At 36.4% G+C, this 23,315-nt stretch overlaps 2 protein-coding genes across 4 annotated transcripts in view; both read left to right on the forward strand.

Moving 5' to 3' along the window:
- LOC116857739 (zinc finger protein 420-like) overlaps positions 1–21,476 on the forward strand; it is a 98,695-nt gene extending 77,219 nt beyond the window's left edge. The window contains exon 6 of the mRNA XM_032842124.1: positions 18,575–21,476. Within this exon, the coding sequence (XP_032698015.1) occupies positions 18,575–20,203 (1,629 nt within the window). The 3' untranslated portion in view covers positions 20,204–21,476. The remainder of the gene's footprint in view (positions 1–18,574) is intronic.
- Positions 1–23,315, forward strand: part of ZNF569 (zinc finger protein 569) — a 141,277-nt gene that overhangs the window by 22,118 nt on the left and 95,844 nt on the right. For all 3 annotated transcript variants that reach the window (XR_004380791.1, XM_032842062.1, XM_032842063.1), the window contains one exon: positions 18,273–18,459. Coding sequence is in view for 2 of the 3 variants with exons in the window: in XM_032842062.1 (XP_032697953.1) it covers positions 18,273–18,459 (187 nt within the window). In the remaining variant the exon portion in view is untranslated. The remainder of the gene's footprint in view (positions 1–18,272; positions 18,460–23,315) is intronic.

Below are 23,315 nucleotides of genomic sequence, written 5' to 3' on the forward strand. Positions count from 1 at the left end.
ATGGCATTTTTCACAAAACTAAAACAAACAATCCTAAAATATATATGGAACCACGGAAGACCCTGAATAGCCAAAACAATCTTGAGAAAAGAACAAAGCTGGAGGTATAGCAATTTCAGATTTCAAGATACACTACAAAGTTGTAATAAACAAAACAGTATGTACTGGCACAAAATAGACACATAGATCAGTGGAACAGAGATCCCAGAAATAAACCCACACATACATCATTAATTAATCTACAGCAAAGGCAGCAAGAATATTCAGTTGGGGAAAGGAGAGTCTTTTGCATATGGTTCTGGAAAAACTGGACAGCTACATGCAAAAGAATGAAAACTATAGCACTTTCTTATACCATACACAAAAATAAACTTAAAATGGATTAAGACCTGAAATCATAGAACTAAAAGAATACATAGGCAATAATCTCTTGGACATCACTCTTACCAACATATTTATGAATATGTCTCCTCAGGAAGGGACACAAAAGCAAAAATAGACTATTGGGACTACATCAAAATAAAAAGCTTTTGTACACCAAAGGACACCCATGGAAAACATGAAACGATAACCTACTGAATGGAAGACAGTATTTACAAGTGGTATATCTGATAAGGGGTTAATATCATTAAGTTAAAATAAAGGGAAATACAGATAACCAACAAACATGAAAAAGTGCTCAACTTCATTAGCAATCAGGAAATGCAAATTAAAGCCACAGTCAGATAATGATTTCACATACCCTGGAGGGGGAAAAATTAAGTGGTAGTACCAAGTGTTTACAACTTCTTGGTGGCAGAAATGCTACATACTTCATTTTCACAATAGCCAAAAAATGAAAATGACCCAAACGTCTGTTGACTGATGAATAAATGAATAAAATTTGGTATCATTTTACAATGGATAATTATTTAGCAATATAGTAGCCAAAATGTGGAAATAACCCAAATGTCCACCAGCTGATGAAAGGAGAATAAAATTTGGTTTATCCTTAAGATGGAATATTATTCAGCAATAAAAAGGAGTACTGATACATGCTACAACATGGATGAACCTTGAAAACATGCTAAGTGAAAGAAGCCAGATACAAAGACTATATATTACATGATTCTATTTTTATGAAATGTCTACAATAGATGATCTATAGAGATAGAAAGTAGATTAGTGGTTGCAAGTACATTTGGGGTAGGAGGTGAAGGTGAATGGAGAATGAGAGTAGGGAAATTGGAAATGACTACTAATAGGTACAAGGGTTTTTCTTTTTTTTTTTGAAGTGATAAAAATATAAAATTAGATTTTGGTGATAGTTCCAGAATTCTGTGAATATACTAAAACTTATTAAATTGTATACTTTAAATGAATGAACTGTAGGTTATGTGAATTATATTTGAACAACTCTGTTGCTTTGTTTTGTTTTGTTTTTTAAGTGTTCCATACCTTACTGATGGCAGTATCAATTGACATAACCACTTTTTTTTAAAAAATGTGGAAATGATTTCCAAATTTGTATGCATAGCTGGGTTCTTTTAAAAATTCCAGATCCCTGGACACACTCCAGACCAATTAAATTACAGTCTCTGGGCATGGGACACAAATATATTATGAAAATTCTTAGTTGTTCAAATGTTCAGACATGTTTGGTAAGCACTATAATATATTACCTGAGAATTTATTTTTTATTTGAAGGTTCACTCCATTTAATTGCTATTGCCTGGATTTATTTTTCCCCTATTTTATGTATTTTTTGTTTGTTTGTTTACTCTTTTAATCTTCTGTGCTTTCTTTTTTATTTCTTAATCAAGATGGTTATAGCTTTTGGGGGTTTTTTTGTTAATTCCATTTTCCCCCTTGTTTAATTTGGAAGACATAGACTATATATCTTTAGTGGTTATCTTTAATTTTTTATCACGTATACTGTATTTCTTTTAATGCAATACAGTTTTGTAGATTTTATTAATTGCAGTGATGTTTGAAAAATATATGCATTTAATGAAAATGGACTTTTATTAATTATTAAATGTATTAATTAATATGAAGACACTCATTCAGTCCATATACGTATTTGCATACTGCTTTACAGACGTCTTTTTTATTTCCAAGTTTTTATTTAAATACAGTGCAACACTAGTTCCAGGTGTAGAATTTAGTGATTCATCACCCCCATAGAACACAGGGCTTATCACAACAAATCCCCTCAATACCCACCACCTATTTAACCCATCCCCCTGCCCACCTCCCCTTCAGAAGCCATCTGTTTGTTCTATATAGTTAAGAGTTTGTTTTTTGGTTTGCCTCTCTTTTTTCCCCCTGCTATGTTCATTTGCTCCTTAAATTCTACATATGAGTGAAATCGTATGGTATTTGTCTTTCTCTGACTGACTTGTTTTGCTCAGCATAATACACTTTAGTTCCATCCATATCACTGCAAATGGCAACATTTCATTCTATTTGATGGCTGAGTAATATTCCATATATATATACGTACACACACCACGTCTTCTTTATCTGTTCATCCGTTGATGGACATTGGGGCTGTTTCCATAATTTGGCTATTGTTGGTAAGCTGCTATAAATAGGGTGTGCGGGGCACCTGGGTGATTCAGTGGGTTAAAGCCTCTGCTTTCAGCTCAGGTCGTGATCCCAGGGTCCTGGGATCAAGCCCCACATCGGGCTATCTACTCAGCAGGGAGCCTGCTTCCCACCCCAACCCGCCTGCCTCTCTACCTACTTGTGATCTCTCTCTCTCAATCTCTATCAAATAAATAAATAAATAAGGGGTGTATGTATTCCTTTGGATCAATATTTTTGTATCTTATGGGTAAGTACCTAGTAGTGCAATTACTGGATCAGAGGGTAGTTGTATTTTTAACTTTCTGAGGAACTTCTGTAGGTTTTCCACAGTGGATGCATCCATTTGCATCCCCACCAACAGTGCATGAGCATTCCCCTTTCTCCACATCCTCTCCAACACCTGCTGTTGGGAAAACTAGACAGCAACATGCAAAAGAATGAAACTAGACCACTTCCTTACACCATACACAAAAATAAATTCAAAATTGATTAAAGACCTAAATGTGAGACTGGAAACCATTAAAGTCCTGAAGGCAAACATAGGCACTAACCTCTTTGACATCAGCTGTAGCAACTTTTTAGTAGATAGGCCTCCTGAGGCAAGGGAAACAAAAGCAAGAATAAGCTGTTGGGACTATATCAGAATACAAACCTTCTGCACAGTGTAGGAAACAATCAACAAAACTAAAAGGCAGCCTACAAATGGGAGAAGATATTTGCAAATGACATAACTGATAAGGGGTTATATCCAAACTATATAAAGAACTTATCAAAATCAACACCCAAAAACCAAATAGTCCAGTTAAAAAATGGGCAAGAAGGGCGCCTGGGTGGCTCAGTGGGTTAAGCCGCTGCCTTCGGCTCAGGTCATGATCCCAGGGTCCTGGGATCGAGTCCCGCATCGGGCTCTCTGCTCAGCAGGGAGCCTGCTTCCCTCCCTCTCTCTGCCTGCCTCTCTGTCTACTTGTGATCTCTCTCTGTCAAGTAAATAAATAAAATCTTTAAAAATAAAATAAAAAAAAATAATAAAAAAAAAATAAAAAATGGGCAAGAAGACATGAATAGACATTTTCCCAAAGAAGACATACAGATGGCTGACAGACACATGAAAAGATGCTCAACATCACTCATCATCAAGAAAATACAAATCAAAACTACAAAGAGATACTACCTCACACTGGTCAGAATAGCTAAAATTAACAACACAGGAAAACAGAAATCTTGAATGAATCATATGCCCCACTCTCACACCTGGGATTTCAAGGCAACCGGTTGAAAAATAGAAAGGACTGTGTCTACCTTGAAATAAATTGGAAGCTGTTGTGACATTGAGTTAAGGTTCTATAAGGAGATGAGATATTGACATCTCTTATGTCACAATAGCATCATTGTCACAGAATTCTTACCAGGAGCCTACCCTCAATGTTTCTCTGTACTTTTACAAACACTACATACCTGTGATTCCTGTTGAGTTTAAGTATTTCAGGAGTATTTGTGCCTGTTTGGGTCCTTTAATCATTATTATTATTGTTTGTGCCACTTAAGGAATACATACTTAACAAAGAGTAAAGTTATTATCTCCCTTGTCCCAGAACAATATAAAGGATATATGAAGAGTCTTAGAATGCTTTAACTTTGATTAATCTTTCCTATGTATTATGTTGTCTGGTATTTCAATTCTGTTTTCTTTTTAACCCCCAAAATGGGCATTATTTTTGTTTTATAATGGAAGTGTTTGCTTATAGATTTATTCACCTGATTATCCTTTTTTAAAAATTTTTAAAAGATTTTATTTATTTATTTGACAGACAGATCACAAGTAGGCAGAGAAGCAGGCGGTGGGGGCGGGGGGCGGGGAAGCAGGCTGATGCAGGACTTGATCCCAGGACCACGGGATCACCACCTGAGCCAAAGTCAGAGGCTTTAACCCACTGAATCACCCAGGCGCCCCTCACCTGATTATCCTTTTATTTGCAAACTATTCCTCCTCTATTATACCTTCCTGCTGAGATCATTTTATTTGTCATGAAATACATTAGGAAAATCCTATTGTTAGTAAATGTTCTATTTTTATTTTTGTTATTGCAAAGTAACTTTTGTTTCACTTTCATTCCTGCTTGATGACTTAACTGGGTATAGAATTCTGTACTGACAATTATTTTTTTCTCAGCACTCTGAAGATATTATTCCACTGTCTTCTGGCTTCTATTGTGCTCTTGAGAAGTCTGCCTTCTGTCTCATTATTGTTCCTTTTGTAAGTAATCTGTATTTTCTCTCTGGCTGCTTTTAAGATTTTTTTCTTAAGATTTTAGTATAATTGATTATATTGTTTTATTTCTAGAGCTTTGATATTTCTTCCTCCCCGAGATCTTACTTTTTTTTCCTTGCTTCTATTTAGTTCCTTTCTCATGGTTTTGACTTTATATTTTACATTTCATATATTTCAGTCATTATTTTATATATATCTTTCAGCATTCAGTAATTATAGAGAACAGGTCTAATAATGCTGCTTCTTACATTCATGAGGACTCCTGTGTAAATTATTTTTTTCTTTCTTTTCATTGTGAGTCTAGGCCAAGATTGAAATGTTTCTTGTCATTTCCTTTGAGGTCCCATGGATTTTTTTTTTCCCTTGTACTGTAAGCCTTGAATAGTTCTGTTTTTATGAAGAGGTTCAGTGCTGATCTCTGACATTTTGTGGGCCCATGGCTTTCTCTCTTTGGATTTTATCAAACCATTAAGATAAATTCAAACTGGCAGTTGAAGTCACCAAATGTCATGAGTGTAGCTGTGACTTCAGGGCATGTTTACCTCTAGTTTCTCACTTCACTGTGCCTCCTTTGGATCTTCTTTGCCTTTTTTTTTTTTTTTTTAAAGCATGGAATACTTTTAAAAAGATATATGTCACAGGTTAGCCAGCATTTCAAGGTGTTTTCAGGAAATATGATGCACCATTCACATATTTACAATTGTGAATCCTATCTTTAAACATGCTGTATCTATTTTTTATGTCCTTTGTAAATTTCATTTTTCTTAAAAAATCTTTTGCATTTCTTGTTAAGCAATTTTCTCAGTACTTTATAAATACTGATACTATGCATAGGAATATTTTGTTGTATGATATTTTCTAAATGGTTAATACAGGTATATATACATACAAGCACAATACAGACACATACAGATAATAAAATGTTGATTTCTGTAAGTTGATGATAATCTTACAGAAATATCTAATAATTTCCAGTGGGTAATATTGGATTTCTAGGTAGATAATTTGAGTTTTATATATGTCTTATTTCTTCCTTTTCTATTTGTACCAGTTTTTGAAAACTGTAACCCATAGGAGCTGATTGAGTATTTCATAATTTGAAAACAATTCTTATCTTTTTTCAGACTTTCTCGGAAGTACTAATGTTTACTGAATATGTTTTTACAGGTTTCTGGTAAATACTCTAATTAGGTGAAAGAAGAGCCATTCTTATTTTAGAGAGTTTTTAATATAGGATCTCATAGATTTTCTTTTCTTTTTTAAAATTTTATTTATTTGAGATTGAGAGAGAGTGAGCATGAGCTAATGAGGGGCAGAAGGAGAGGGAGAAGCCAACCCCCTTCCAGCAGAGAGCCTGATGAAGGGCTTGATCCCAGGACCTTGGGATCATGACCTGAGCCATAGGCAGATGCTTAACCGACTGAGCCACCCAGGCACTTCTCAAGTAGATTTTCTGATGTTGAATTACTCCTGCATTTGTGGGATAAACCTTATTTAATTGTGATGTATTAGTCCTTAAATACATAGCTAGATTCTACGTTGCTAATGTCGATTTTTAAATTCTCCTAATGTTGATTCATGGGATTGACTTAGTTTTCCTGAGCTCTCATTGTCTGTTTATTTCAGTTAACTATGTAAAATGACTTGGGTGGATTTCCAAATTTTTGTTATGTTCAACAATTAGGTATGGTTAGAATTGTGTATTCTTTAATGATTTGGATAATCTTACCAGTGATACCATCAGTCATTGGTATCAGTGGCCTTTTAAGAGCATAAACATTGAATTCACATTTAAAATTCTTATGTGGTTATTGATGTATTCTCAGATTTTCTTTTTTTTTGTATTCTCAGATTTTCTTTCTTCATGGATCATTTTTTATTAATCTCATCCATTTCATCTAGTTTTTCTAATCTACTGTTGAATTATATATAGGTTTTTCTCATAAGCACTTTTCTTAATTTGGGGGATTTATGTTATTCTTTTTCCTTTTCAGTGTTTTGGGTTTGTACCCAATCTGATTTTTTTCCCCCAACATGTCATATTTTTCTATCGTTTACTTGATTTGGAAGGAATGAATGAACTTGTAGCCATTTCTATTCTTTATAAATTCTGGCTTATTCACTTTCTCATTTTTAGCTAGCTGATTCTTTTTTTGTTTTGTTTCTTCCTCTTCTTGAGTTGAAATCTTAATTCTTTTGTTTTTAATTATTTCTTGTTTTCTAATAAATGCATTTAAGACTGTAAGTTTTCTGTGGATACATAATCTGAGTATCAGGATTTCACACCAGGTTGCTCTTTTGGTATTTAGTTCTAAATTTTAAGTTTAATTGCTATTTCCTTTTATGACAAACATTATGTAGAAGTTAATTCTTGGATTGTATTTTGGCTTTATTTTTACAATTTTTAATCTTTTTTTTAAGATTTTATTTATTTATTTGACAGATCACAAGTAGGCAGAGAGGCAGGCAGAGAGGAGGAAGCAGGCTCCCTGCTGAGCAGAGAGCCTTATGCGGGGCTCCATCCCAGGACCCTGAGGTCATGGCCTGAGCCGAAGGCAGAGGCTTTAACCCACTGAGCCACCCAGGCGCCCCTCCAATTTCTAATCTTATTGTAATATAATAAAATGCTGTCTTTATCTGTCTACCTATCTTATTAATTATGCTCCAGTCTTCTTAACCCGTATTTATTCTCAGTCTGTTTATATTTACTGTCCTAAAAAGAAAAAAAAAATATTTCCTTCTACTCACACAACACTTCTGACACCAGATGTGTGAATTTTCCCACACCAAGCAGTTCTCCAGTTCTTGGTAGACACCAGCAGGAGGTCCTTTAATTCAACTTAATTCTGACACTCACTTTACAGAGTTAGCACAGACCCTGCTGGTTAAGGGCTCAGTCCCACAGGACTCTTCTTACCTCAGAGGACTGTTGTAAGTCCCAGGTTGTCTGTATCTATGACTGGTTATAAATCAGAGGTTCCCACAACACCCTCCTCAGGTTTAATAACACGCTAGAATGGCCAAGAGAACTTAAGAGAAACATTTGTCAGTTTATTACAAAATATACAACTCAGGAACAGCCAAACAGAAAAGAGGCACAGGGCAAGTATTTTTATACTGGTCTCAGCTTATCAGTAACCACTAACGTTGTGGCTGGACCAGCTTTTGTGGCTCTTATTACGATTGCAACCACCAGGAAACTTTGAAAAAGTAAAGATTTATGACTTAGAGGACCTGGAAATTACACAGCATACCCTGGGCCACACAGTGAGGTCATGGGTAGAGAGTGCACAGGCCTAGGATTCTGCTTCTGTTGAGGTTGAGAGTGAGGGCCTGTGGTTTCTGGGCTCTTTATTGTTAAATTTAAAATAAAAGCAGGAACTTAACGGATGGCAAAGAGAAAACAATAAGTGGTCCAAATGGTTAGTTACTGACATCAACCAAGATTTCTAAAACAAAAGAGTTTTGGTAGGGGGAGGTAGCATGGCTCTTTATCTGCTCTGGCTTGTAATATGTTTGAGATCATCATCTCTGAAATGGTTGCCTCTTTGAAATGGATGCCTTAGCAATCAAAGCTTAAGTCAGGCACTCATATTACAAACAAAAACAAAAACTTGTCAGGACTTATACTCTAGCAAGGTATGGAGAAGGTATAGAGCTTCCATGCTGTCTCCTGGCACACCACCCTCTTAGCACTTTCATGTGTTCACTAACCCAGAAGCTCTGTGAACCCCAGTTAGGGTTTTTCATGGAGGCTTCATTTTGTAGGCATTATTGATGAAATCATGGGCATTAGTAACCTACTCAGTGTCCATTGTCTCTGCCCTCCAGAGGTGGGAAGATGGGGCTGCAATTTCCAACCCACCGATCATATGGTTGGTTCCCCTGGCAACCAGCCTACCATCCTTAGGGGCTTTCCAAAAGTCACTTCCTTAGCTTAAAACTCAGCTGTGGTTGAAAGGGACTTCTTATGAATAACAGAAAACATTCCATTTACCTTTATCACTCAGGGAATTCGGAGAGTTTTGAGTTTGGTTTCCTGCCAGAAATCAGGAACAAAGACCAACTGTGTTATCTTATTATTTTACAATATCACAGTTCTCTACTATGATCTTGGATTTATTAGTTCCTTTTTCTATGTCTATCAATTTTTATTTACTTCAAAGCTAAGTTGTCACTTGCATAATCATGACTTCTAATTTCTCTTGCCTGACTCCAAGATGATTGCCATGAGCTGATTTTACCAAGGTAACAGAAATAATCAGAGAACTTCTACAAGCTTCTGCTGCCCCACTGATCTGTCTCCCTACTCTATACTCATTGGGCCTCTTTTCCTTTTATGATAGATGAACTTCATGTACCTTTATCTAAGACCAGTACCTCTACTTTTATACTAAATGCCACTTAATTCTCATCTCAAGGGACATTGTTGGAGCAATGTTCTGTTTTTTGTTAGTCTTTTGCAATTATCAACTTGTCAGTATTTATTCTAATCATTTTCATCTGCACACAAACATGAAATTTCTCCCATCTCCCATCTTAAATGGATAAACAAATCTCTTAACACCCATAATTTCCTCTTGATATGGCCCCATTTCTCTGTTACTTTTTATAACAAAACTCAAAAGAATTTTCCATGCTCCATAACTCTAGGTCATCTTTTAAAAACTGCTTCAATCAAAATTTATCCCCTTTATTCTACCAAAACTGTCTTGTGAAAATCAGTAGTAACCTCTTTATTGTTAAGGCCTTTGTTAAATTAGGAGTTACCATTTACCTTCTCAAGATTTGACAAAACTGATTATTCCTATTTAAAACACTTTCTTCACTTGGGTTCTGGGATTCCATATTCTCCTAATCTTTTTCTTTCCTCATTGGCTACTCCTTTTTAGTCTCCTTTTCTGGTTACTTCTCATCTGCCTGACCTCTAAATGTTCAAGTGTCCCAGTCTCAATCCTCAAACTTCTTTTTCTTTTCTTCCCTTCCCTTTCCATTTTCTTCTGTATCCAAAGACTCTTCTTGGGTGATCTCATCAAATTCCATAGCTTTAAATATCATCTAGTTATTGATAATTCTCAAATTTATTTATCTAATCTAAATATCTCCCCAGAACCCCATACTTATACATATACCTTCCTATTCAACATTTTCTTTACAGTATCTAATAGTTCAAACTCTTGATATTCTCTCTCAAACCTGCCTCTACTACAATGAGAAGTTCTCAGTAAATGGCATTTCTGCTGTTCTGGATGCCCAGGCAAAACACTTAGAATTTTCTTTGACTTCTCTCATAGTACATGCCCAGTTGATCATCAAATCCTTGTCATCACATCTTCAAAATATATCCAGAATCCAGTGACATCTCCCTTTCTCCACACCTTCCTCCAGAATCATCTGGTCCAAGCCATGTGGATTATTGCTATAACCTCCTAGCTTCTATCCACCCAGCTTCTGTATTTTCCCATTGACTACCTGTTGCTTTTAAAGGTTTTTTAAAATTTATTTATTTTAGAGATAGAACATGAGAGAAAAGGAGAGTGGGAGGGGAGAGGCAGAGGGAGATAATCCCCAAGCATACTACCTAGCATGAGTGGAGCCCGAATTGGGGCTTGATTTATTACTAATCTGACATATTGTCAGTCCAGGGCCTTATCTCAGATTTTTTTTTTAAGACCATTACGTTTCATATGTAGGCTGTTGAGGACAGCAGATGTCCCAAGGGTAGCTGTGGCTTCAAAGTATGTTTACCTGTCTAGTTTCTGGTTCTTCATTGTGCTTGGCATTCTTTTGGGAGGTTGTTTCTCATGTTTTATTCAGTGTTTATTGGTGTTCTTCAGGAAATCTGATGCACCATTTACTGTTATAGTCCTAATATACAACAGTCCCATTACACCCACAAATTTCCTCATGCTGGGGCCACCTAGGTGGCTCAGTCAGTTAAGTGTCCAACTAAGCGAAACAAAAACACGAACCGAAAGCTCAGGTCTTGATCTCAGGGTAATGAGATCAAGCCCTGTCTGGCAAGCCCTGTGCTTAGTGTAGAGTCTAGTTAAGATTGTCTGCCTCTCCTTTTCCCTCTGCCTCTCCCCCCGGTTGTGCTCTCTAAAATAATTAATTAATTAATTAATTAATTTTCCTCGTGCTGTCCCAGTGACCTATTTTCTTTCCCTACAATTTTGCTTTTTCCAGAATATTATATAAATGGAATAAAAATACCTAGCCTTTCTGGTCTGGCTTTTTTCACTTAGTAAAATATATTTGAGATTTATCCACAGTATTCCATGTATCTGTACTTACTGTTTATTCCTGAATAGTGTTCCATTGTGGGGAAATGCCAAAGTTTGTTGATTCATTTCACTTTTGAGGGACATCTGGGTTTCCATTTTCTTATTTGCATATAATTGACACAAATGTTGCATTAATTTCAGGTGTACAACATAGTAATATGACAACTTTATACATTATGCTATGTTCACAAGTGGAACTACCATTTGTCCTGATGCATCACTGTTACAGTATCATTAACTGTATTCCTTAATGTTGTGCTTTTTAGTCACATGACATTCATTCCATTAACAGGAAGCCTGTATCTTTCATTCAGCTTCATCCACTTTGCCCAACCCTCCATTAGTCTGGCAACCATTAGTCTGTTCTCTTTATATGTAGGTCTGACCTGCTTTTTGTTTATTAATTTTTTTTAGATTCCACTCACTGAAATCATATGGTTTTAAGATTTCATTTATTTGAGAGAGAAAGAGAGAGCACAGGAAGGGGAGGGTCAGAGGGAGAAGCAGACTCCCTACTGAGCAGGGGGCCCAGCGTGGGACTTGATCATGGGACTCCAGCATCTTGAGCTAAAGGCAGTCACTTAACAAATTGAGCCGCCCAGGCACCCCTGAAATCATGTTGTCTTCCTCACTCTGACGTATCTCACTTAGCATAGTAATCCCTAGGTCCATTGAGGTTGTTGCAAATGCCACAGTCACATCCCTTTGGATGTATGATACTCCATTACATATATATATATGACATCTTCCTGATCCATTCATCTGTTGTTGGGCACTGGGTTGCTTTCATATCTTGGCTGTTGTAAATAGTGCTGAAATAAACATGGGGTGCATGTATCTTTTCAAATTACTGTTTTCATTTCCTTTGAAATTATTGGTCCATATGATATTTCTATTTTAATTATTTTAAAAAAATTTTGTTTTAATCAACTGGTGCTCATCTCAGTAAACACACTCCTTAATCCCCATCACCTATTTTACCCAGTAACCCCACCAACTTCCCCTCTTTTAACCATCAGTTTTCTATAGTTAGGAGTCTGTTTCTTGGTTTGTCTGTTTCTCTTTTTCCCCTTTGCTCATTTGTTTTGTTTCTTAAATCCCACATGAGCGAAATCATATGGTGTTTGTCTTTCCCTGACTTATTTCACTTAGCATTATACTCTCTAGCTCCATCCATGTCATTGCAAAAGGCAAGGTTTCATTCTTTTTTATGGTTGGATAATATTTCTCTCTCTCTCTCTCTCTCTCTCTATATATATATATATATATATATATTTATTTATATTTATGTATCTTTATTCATTCACTTATCAAAGGACATATAGGCTGCTTCCATATCTTGACTGTTATAAGCAATGCTGCTATAAACATTGGGGTGCATGTATCCCTTTGAGTTAGTGTTTTTGTATTCTTTGGGTAAACACGCAGTGTTGCAATTACTGGGTCATAAGGTGGTTCTTTTTTAAATTTTTTGAGGAACCTCCATACTGTTTTCCACAGTGGCTATACCAGTTTGCATTTTCACCAACAGTACATGAGAGTTCTTTTTTCTTCTCATCACCAACACCTGTTGTTTCTTGTGTTGTTGATTTTAGTCATTCCAACAAGTGCGAGGTGATATTGTAGTTTTGGTTTGCATTTCCCTAAAGATAAGTGATGATAAGCACCTCTTCCTGTGTATGTTGGCCATTTCTGTGTTTTTAGAGAAATGTTTGTTCATGTCTTCTGCCCATTTTTTACTTGGATTATTTGTTTTTGACTATTAAAGTGTATAGCTCTGTGTATATTTTGGATACTAACCTTTTATTGGATATGTCATTTGCAAATACTTCTCCCATTCCAAAGGTTGCCTTTTAGTTTTGTTGATTGATTCCTTTGCTGTGCAGAAGGTTTGTATTTTGATGAGGTCCCAATAGTTTATTTTTGTTTTTGTTTCTCTGGCCACAGGGGACCCATCTAGAAAAAAGTTGCTATGGCTGATGTTAGAGAAATTACCACCTGTGCTCTTTTCTAGGATTTTTATGGTTTCAGGTCTCACATTTAGATCTTTAGTACATTTGAATTTATTTTTGTGTATTCACTCTTTTGCATATTGCTGTCCAGTTTTCCTAAAACTTTGTTGAAGAGACTTTTTCCTATTAGATATCCTTTCCTGCTCTGTCAGAGATTCATTGACCATGTAATTGTGGGTTTATTTATGGATTTTCTGTTCTTTTATTGTCTATGTGTCTGTTTTGATTACTGTAGCTTTGTAATATAATTTGAAGTCTGGAATTGTGATGCCTTCAGCTTTGCTTTTCTTTTTCAGGGTTGCTTTGGCTATTTGAGATCTTTTGTGGTTCCATACAAATTTTAGGATTATCTGTTCTAGCTCTGTAAAAAATGCTGTTGGTATTTTGACGAGAATTACATTAAAAGTATAGGTTGCTTTGGGTATTACAGACATTTTAACAGTGTTTGTTCTTCCAATCCATGAGGATGGAATGTTTTTCCATTTCTTTGTGTCATCTTCAATTTCTTTCATCAGTATTTTATACTTTTCAGAGTACAGGCGTTTGACCTCTTTGCTTTAGGTTTATTCCTAGATATCTCATTTTTGGTGCAGTTGTAAATGGGATTGTTTCCTTAATTTTTCTTTCTGCTGCTTCATTATTGGTGTATGAAATACAACAGATTTCTATAGATTGATTTTGTGTACTGCATCATTACTGCATTGGTTTATCAGTTCTATCAGTTTTTTGGTGAAGTCTTTTGGGTTTGTTTTTTTTTTTAAGATTTTATTTATTTATTTGACAGACAGAGATCACAAGTCGGCAGAGAGGCAGGCAGAGACAGAGGAGGAAGCAGGCTCCCTGCTGACCGAGAGCCTGATACAGGGCTTGATCCCAGGACCCTGGGATCATGACCTGAGCCGAAGGCAGAGGCTTAAACCCACTGAGCCACCCAGGCGCCCTGGGTTTTCTATATATAGTATCATGTCATCTGCAAATAATGAAAATTTTACTTCTTCCATACTGATTTGGATGCCATTTGTTTCTTTTTGTTGTCTGATTACTGTGGCTAGGACTTTTAGTCTGTGTTGAATAAAAGTGGTGAAAGTAGACATCCTTGTCTTGTTCCTGACATTGGAGGAAGTTTAGTTTTTTTCTTAGTTTTTCTCCATTCAGGATGATGTAGGTTTTTCATATAATGCCTTTATTAAGTTGATGTATGTTCCCTGTAAACCTACTTTAAGAATGGATATTGTACCTGTCAAATGCTTTTTCTCCATCTATTGAAATGATCATAAGGTTCTTATTCTTTCTCCTCCTGGTGTGATGTATCTTGTTGATTGTTTTGCAAAATTGAACTACCCTGGCAACCCAAAAATAAATCCCACATGGTCTTGGTGAATGGTATTTTTAATGTATTGTTGGATTCAGTTTGCTAGTATTTTCTTGAGGGTGTCTGCATCTGTGTTCATAAGATATATTGACTCGTAGTTCTCTTTTTTTTTGTGGTGTCTTTACACGGTTTTAATATCAGGCCTCATAGAATGAACTTGTAAGTTTTCCTTTCTCTTCTGATTTTGGAATAGTTTGTGAAGAATAGGTATTAACTCTTTTTTTAGTGTTTGGTAGAAAAGGCTTGTGAAGCCATTTGGTCCTGGACTTGTTTGTTGGGGATTTTTGGGTTATTGTTTCCAGTTTCAGTTGTGATAGCTTATATGTTTGGTAGGTTATGTGTTAATTTGCATGTTTGTAGGAATTTATCCATTTCTTCTAGGTTGTCCAGTTTGTTAACGTATAGTTTTTCATAATATTCTCTGATAATTTTGTATGGTATTTATTGTTATTTCTCCTCTCTCATTTGTAATTGTATTTCTTTGTATTCCTTCTCTCTCTTTCTTTTTTTTTAATAAGTCTGGCCAATTTTGTTGCTTTTTTACAAGAACCAGCTTTATTGATCTGTTTTGTGTGTGTGTGTGTGTGTGTGTGTGTGTGTATATAATTGATCTGTTTTTATGTATCCTTATAATATCTATGTTATATAGATATATATCTTTTATATAGATATACATTTACATATACAAATATGTTAAATGTGTATTTATATATATAGTGTAATTCTTTTTTATCTCTTTATCTCTTTTAGCTTGATTACTTTCCATTACTCTGTCTTATAGGTTATTAATTTGTTCCTCTGCTTCATCCAGCCTTCTGTTCACTCCTCCAAATGTGTTTCTCATTTCATTTCTTGAGCCCTTCCTATTACGTTATTCCTTATCTCTGTTAATGGTCTCACTGGTGTCTTCCACTCTTTTGTCAAGTCCAGTGAGCATCCTTACGATCATTACTTTAAATTCTCCATCAGGCATGTTACTTATATCTGTTTTGTTTAGATCTCTGGCCTTGACCTTGTCCTGTTCCTTCATTTAGGACAAATTCCTATTTTCTCATTTTGTCTAAGTACTCTATGCCTGTTTCTCTGTGTTAAAAAATTCAGGTAATCTCCTTTTCTTGAGGGTAGCGGCCTTATAAGGAAGAGTTTCTGCTGTGTCATGCAGTGTAGTGTCCGTGTTTCCTAGAGCCTGGTGCTTTAGTGAGTTTCTCCAATGTGTGCTATGTGTTATGCTGACATGTCCTGGCTGCTTTATCCTTCAGGCTAGTCATCTGCAAAGCCTTTCTTTGTCTGTTAGGACCAACGTTTGGTCCCTGGCCTCAGTGGTATGCATTTTAACTAGGTGTGCTCTGGTCTACTTGTGAAATGAGACCTGTCACCATTGCCACTGGAACTGAGGCCTCACTAAACTCCTAGATCAGGAGACACAGTGTTAGTGGGGGGTTTGATCCAGTATTCTGGGGTAGGAGACCTGCCAGGTGTTACTGGGAAGGGTGGTTCCACTGTAGCTTGGTGGAGCTGGGGCTTGTTGAAAGCAAGTTGAGTAGCTAGTGTTGTTACTGTGTTGGTTCCCACAGGTGGCTCTGTGTTTATGCTGAGGGATGGGGGAGTGAAATGGCACCTGCTAATTCCTTTGTTCCTTGAGGGGTCTCTCTGTGATTGCTGCCTCTCAACTGACCTCTCCACTGTGTGCCCCAGGTACTCTTCAAATCACTATTTCCACACTGTATGTCCGTGGGCTGTTTGACCTGCCTTTTCTCCAAAAGCAGCCCCGTGTCCTCCAAGCTCTCTCAGAACCACACACACTGACCTTTTAAACTCTGGGCGTTAATCCCCACTGGTTGCATGAACTCTCAAAATTTTGGGTCCTTTCACTTTCCAAGCCAATTGCTATGGAGATTCATTTTCCCCGTGTGCTTCCCAGTGTACTAGTCTGTCTCTTACCCTTCTCCATGTCTGCAACTCCCTCCCTACCACAGCAGACATGAGACATGATCAGTTTCTCTCCCAAGCTGCATCTCCAGACTTCCTAACTTCTTTGATGTGGCCTCTTGTCTGCTTTTAGATATGGAATACACATCTTCAGATCGATTTCTGGGGTACTTAAGATGATTTGATAGTTGTGTAGTTGTATTCATAGAACAAGGTGAGCCACGGGTGGTCCTACTCTGCTGCCATCTTCACCCACTCTATATTTTTATTTTTTTGAGGAACCTCCATATTGTTTTCCGCAGTGGTTGACCAATTTACATACCCATCAACAGTACGTGAAGGTTCCTTTTCCTCTACATCCTTACCAACACTTTGTATTTCTTGTCTTTTTGTTTTTAGCATCCTAACAGGTGCAAGATGATGGTAGCTCATTGTGGTTTTGGTTTGCATTTTCTTGATGATGAGTGATGTTGGGCATCTGTTCATGTGTCTGTTGGCCATCTTTATGTCTTAATTGGAAAAAATGTCTGTTCGGGTCTTCTGCTCATTTTTTAATCAGGTTGCTTTTTGGTTCAGAGTTGTATAAGTTTATATATATATATATATATCAGATATTAACCTCTTTTGGGTATACTATTTGCAAATATCTTCTTCCATTCAATAGGTTGCCTTTTTGTTTTGTTAATGGTTTCCTTTGCTGTGCGAAAGCTATTTTGATGTTATCCCAATAGTTTATTTTTCCTTTTTGTTTCTCTTGTCTTAGGGGACATACCTGAAAAAAAAAATACTGCTGTGGACAATGTCAGAGAAATTACTGCCTGTGTTCTCTTCTAGGATTTTTATGGATTCAGATCTCCTATTTAGCCCTTTAATCCATTTTGAGATTGTTTTTATGTACGATGTTAAAAGACAGTCCATTCTATTGTGTATAGCTGTCCAGTCGTTCCAGCACCATTTGATGAAGAGACTGTCTTTTCCCCATTGTATATTCTTAATGTTCTTTGTCATAGATTAATTGATTATATAAGTGTAGATTTGTTTCTGGTGTCTCTATTCTGTTTTATTGTACATGTGCCTGTACCAGTACCTTTCTCTTTGGATTACTACAACTTCATAATCTACCTAGAAACCTAGATATTGTTTAATGAAACTGTATGGGTCAGGTTGTGATATGAAAGGTAAGTAGATATTAGTATAGGTCATAGTAAATAATATCTGAAAAGCACTGATGTAAGCCAGTTATTTCTTTTGGGTATTGGTTACCTATACCAGATCCTCAGCTTATAACTCCTGCCCCAATAATCCCACTGTGAGTTGAAAGTATTTTAAGTTTAATACACCTATCGAACATCATAGCTTAGCCTATCCTACTTTAAAAATGCTCATAACACTTAAAATAGTCTATAGTTCAGCAAAAGTATCTAACTTAAAGATTACTTTATGATAAGGTGTTGAATACCTCATGTAATTTTTTTATACTATACTGAAACTGAAAAGCAGGATAATTGTGTGGGTGCAGAATAGTTGTAAGTATATCACCTGTTTAACCTCACAATCATGTGGCTGCCTGGGAGCTATAATTTACTGTGACTGGTCAGGAACATGAGAGTATTGTACTGCATATTGATAGCTCAGGAAATTAACAAAATTCATAATTGAAGTACAGTTTCTACTGAATATATGTTGCTTTTATACTGTCATAAGAGCAAAAGTTTATAGGTTGAACCATCATAAATTGGTTATCATCTATAGATATTTTCACATATAGTCTATTCTACTATGGGTTCTCCTGAAATGACAACAGAAATGTTTGATGTTCTCTTATCTTTCAGACTTGCCTTCAAGGAGTGCAAATAAAGACTTATCTCCAAAAAATGATACTTATGAAACAGAACTATCCCAATGGGAAATGAGTGCCAGGCTTGAAAACTGTGATCTTGAGGAGTCCAGTTCCAGAGATTATTTGGAAGTCAGAGGCACATTGGAAAAGCAACAAGAAAATCAGGAGGAATATTTCAGGCAAGGGATGATCATATATGAAAAAATGTCCATTTTCAATCAGCATGCTTACTTATCTCAAAATCCTAGGTGTCATTCTACTGAGAAACCCTATAAATGTAAAGAATGTGGGAAGGCCTTTAGACGAGCCTCACACCTAACTCAACATCATAGCATTCATACTGGTGAAAAACCCTATGAATGTAAGCAATGTGGGAAGGCGTTTAGTCGTGATTCACAGCTCATTCTTCATCAGAGACTTCATACTGGTGAGAAACCCTATGCATGCAAGGAATGTGGGAAGGCCTTTACTCAGAGCTCACAGCTTATTTTACATCATAGAATTCATACTGGTGAAAAACCTTATAAATGTGAAGAATGTGGGAAAGCCTTTATTCGTAGCTCACAACTTACCCGACATCAAAAAGTCCATACTGGTGAGAAACCTTATGAATGTAAAGAATGTGGGAAGGCCTTTACTCAGAACTCGCAACTTACTCTGCACCAGAGACTTCATACTGGTGAGAAACTCTATGAATGTAAAGAATGTAGAAAGGTCTTTACTCAGCTCTCACAACTTATTCTACATAAGAGAATTCACACCGGTGAAAAACCTTATGAATGTAAGGAATGTGGGAAAGCTTTTATTTGTGGCTCACAGCTTTCTCAGCATCAGAAAATTCACAATGGGGAAAAGCCATATGAATGTAAGGAATGTGGAAAGGCCTTTATTCGTGGCTCTTTGCTTATGCAACATCAGAGGATTCATACAGGTGAAAAGCCCTATAAATGTGAAGAATGTGGGAAAGCCTTTATCCGTGGTTCACAACTTACTCAACACCAGAGAATTCATACGAATGAGAAGCCTTATGAATGTAAGGAATGTGGAAAGACCTTTAGTCATGGCTCACAGCTTACTCAACATCAGAGAATTCATACTGGTGAGAAACCCTATCAGTGTAAGGAATGTGGAAAGGCTTTTAATCGTGGCTCACTCCTTACTCGACATCAAAGGATTCATACTGGTGAAAAACCCTATGAATGTAAAGAATGTGGGAAAACTTTTAGTCGTGGCTCAGAACTTACTCAGCATGAGAGGATTCACACCGGTGAGAAACCTTATGAATGTAAGGAATGTGGGAAATCTTTTATTCGTGGCTCACAGCTTACCCAACATCAGAGAATTCATACTGGTGAGAAGCCGTATGAATGTAAAGAGTGTAGAATGGCCTTTACTCAGAGTTCACATCTTTCTCAACATCAGAGACTTCATACTGGTGAGAAACCCTATGTATGTAATGAATGTGGGAAGGCCTTTGCTCGTGGCTTACTACTTATACAGCATCAGAGAATTCATACAGGTGAGAAACCGTATCAGTGTAAGGAATGTGGGAAGGCCTTTATTCGTGGTTCACAACTTACTCAACATCAGCGAATTCACACTGGAGAAAAGCCTTACGAATGCAAGGAATGTGGGAAGGCCTTTAGTCATGGCTCTCAACTTACTTTACATCAGAGAATTCATACTGGTGAGAAGCCCTATGAATGCAAAGAATGCAGGAAAGCATTTACTCAGAGCTCACATCTTTCTCGACATCAGAGAGTTCATACTGGTGAGAAACCCTATCAATGTAAGGAATGTGGGAAGTCCTTTACTCGTGGTTCACAACTAACTCAACATCAGAGAAGTCATATCAGTGAGAAATCTTTTGAATATAAGGAGTGTGGGATAGATTTCAGTCATAGTTCTCAAGTTTATATATGAATTACCTGATTCTTTATGATTAAGATAGCCTTCTCTGGTCACTAATCCATTATTATCAAAGAATTCCTAAAATGTGAATATGGGAGCGTATTTGCCTCATAAAGTTCAGCATCAGTGAATTCTAATGGGGGAAGATATTGTTAATGTAATCTATGTAGAAAAACCTATCATTACTGGAAACCTATTAAACTTTAGCTTATAATAATAGAGAATAATTCTGTTAATATAGTAAATATATTGAGGCCTCTGGCTGTAGAATTTGTCTTTTCCAACATTATTTTGACTCTACCAGCTACTTTCCTTCGTGACATTTATAATTAACCTCTGCTTTGGCTTAATCATTTGTAAGATAGGCCTAATACCTTCCTTGTAAGATTCTTGGAAGTATTATGTGAGACATTTCATGTAAAGTTCTTAGAGCAGTGCCTTGAACAAGCATAGCACAAGTATTAGCTATCATTATTACTAGTATGATTTTAGAGAATTTGCATGAGAAGAGGACACTTAGGGGTATAATGAATATTGAGAAATCTTTCATTAATATTTGACCCTGACTGTTTGAGTGGGGGCCACTGTATGCTGTAATGAACATGAGAAAGCTTTCATTCACATCTTATTCCATATGCTAGAAGAGGAAATTCATACTGTTGGGGGTTGGGGGGAGATAAAAATTTGTAGATTTAATCAGTGGATTGTTGAAGAGAGGTAAAGTGAATTGTAACAAGGTCCAAAAATTCATATGTCCTATCATTTTTACCATAATTCAAGAATATTATTTAAGAAATGAAAAACAATGGCTAGCCAAAATAAAATTTCCTACTAGGAAATTTCTAAAAACTTGAATGTACAGCTTTTTAATTAAACTAAAAATAAACTGATATTACTATTTTGCAGTGAAACATGACATTCTGTCACAGACTGCTACTTCCCTACCCAATATCCATTTTTCCTTTAGAATTCTTGGCTGAAAAATGATCTCAGCCTCTTTTGCAGCTCAGCAAGATGGAAGTGGTATTTGTACATGTAGGACATTTAAGAATACCTTTCTCTCTCTGCATTTCTTTGTTTCCCTGCCTACAATGTGGACATTTAGTTTACAGCTCTGGTGATTTTATGGAGAATTTGAAAATGATTACCTGGGTACTAAGGATGATGGAGCAGAAATACAGAATGAGTCTACACCTGTACTGATTTTTTGGAACAGTTGTACCAATTCTGGTCTGTCTGCCTCCTGTATTTCTTTATATAAAATTCAAATAAACTTATTTGTTGATGTTGTTGTTATTCTGTCATTGACACTAAAATGTGAATTTTGTACCCAGAAGTGGAGTGCTATGGGTAAAGAAAATCTTATATATGGCATTGACTTTGTGCCATCATGAATGAGAATTAACCTACTTCAGGCTAGAAAACTAAAGATTTTTGCTTTTATAGACAGGACATTTGGTCTGACTCTCTTCCAGTCTATCTTACAAGGCAGATCCTTCACCAGTTAAGGCTGTAATTTTAGTAGAAATGGTAGGAGTCATTCAGAATGTGTTGGGTGTTTCTTGCTGCTTTTGGTAATGTCCCATGAAAGATAAATTTGGTACAGACTTAGTTGCAGAGGCCACTAGCAGAGATTGAAAGCAATATTGCTTTGTTAAGAGATGTCATCTCTCCCTACAGGCATCCAATCCTGGTTGACAGTAAATTCATATATTGCTATATCCCAGCCACTGTTTTTAGGTGTTTGGGATATATCAATGAGCAACTCTAGCAGGTGGAGATAGAATAGTTATAGAAAAATTACAGAGTATATTAGAACATTAGTGTTATGGAGGAAAGGTCATTCAGAAGTAGTTCAGAGGAATATGAAAGTTTATGAAATGGACCATAGATAAGAAATGATTTGAGTCGAGATTTGAAGACATGAAAGAGAAAGTGGTTATCTAAGGGAAGAGTACTGCAGACAGGAGAAAGCTAAGAACAAAGGCCCTAAAATGGGATGATGTTAGTATACTTGAGGAACATCAAAGAAGCTATTGTAGAGGTCTGTGCAAGGGGGTAATTAATAGAGGAGGATGGAGAGATAAAAGGGCCACATCTTGTAAGACCTTGTCAGTCACTGTAAGCATTTTGTAATTTTTTCTGGTGGAAGAGGCAGCCACAGGAGTGTTTCAGCAGAGGATGTGATTTGACAAGCTGCCACTGTGTTGTTTAAATTAAAAAAAAAAAAAAGTGAAGTGAGCAAGAGGCTGTGGCCCCTTAATTCAGATGAAAGATGTAAGCTTACATCATAATGGTAACAATGGTGAGAAGTGGTTGGACTCTAGATATAGGGTAAATGTGAGCAAGCAAGATTTGTTTAAGGGTTAGATATCAGGTGAGAGAGAGGGGTTTCTGGGGTGACTTTGCCTCACAGATTTTGGCTTCAAACAACTGGAAAGATGGTATTCCCATTAGCTGAGATGGGGAAAGCTGCAATTCCTTCGGGTTTGTTGGGGATATTGGGGAGTTCAGTTTTGAAAATGTTGAGTTGAAATATTTTTTAGACAAAATGATAATATTGATTAGGCACTTGGATGTTTTAGCTTGTATTGTTCTAGAGATTATATTAATTTGGTAAGTATTGCCTATACTTATATAAAACCATGAGGCAGAATAAGATCATTAAAGACTTGGGTATAGATAGAGAAAAGACTGATCCACAGTGCCTTCTAACATTAAGAATTCAAGGATAAAAGGACAGACTAGCAAAGGATGTTAAGAAGGACGGATGGGATAGAAGGAAAAACAGAATAGTGTGGCATTACAGAAGCTACATGAAAGTGAGTCAAAGGAAGACGATCAATGGTTGTAGATACCATTAGCAGACATAATACTAGATGAGACTTGACTTGAACTTATCCATATTATTGTTGATCTTGAGAAGAGTAGGGGTATTTTTGTTTGTTTTGGAGTGGTTGAATTAAGAAATTGGGGACAATGAATATAGACACAACTGCTTGGAGGTGTTTGCAGCAAATATAAGCCAAAAAAAAAAAAAAAGTAGCAACAGGAATTAGAATGTCTCCAGGATGGGAGAAGTAATAGCAATTCTGTATGCTGTTTGGAATAATTGGATGGGGGG

The sequence above is a fragment of the Lontra canadensis genome, unplaced genomic scaffold (assembly GCF_010015895.1).
Source record: "Lontra canadensis isolate GAN:19392208 unplaced genomic scaffold, GSC_riverotter_1.0 scaffold125, whole genome shotgun sequence".
Taxonomy (NCBI): Eukaryota; Metazoa; Chordata; class Mammalia; order Carnivora; family Mustelidae; genus Lontra; species Lontra canadensis.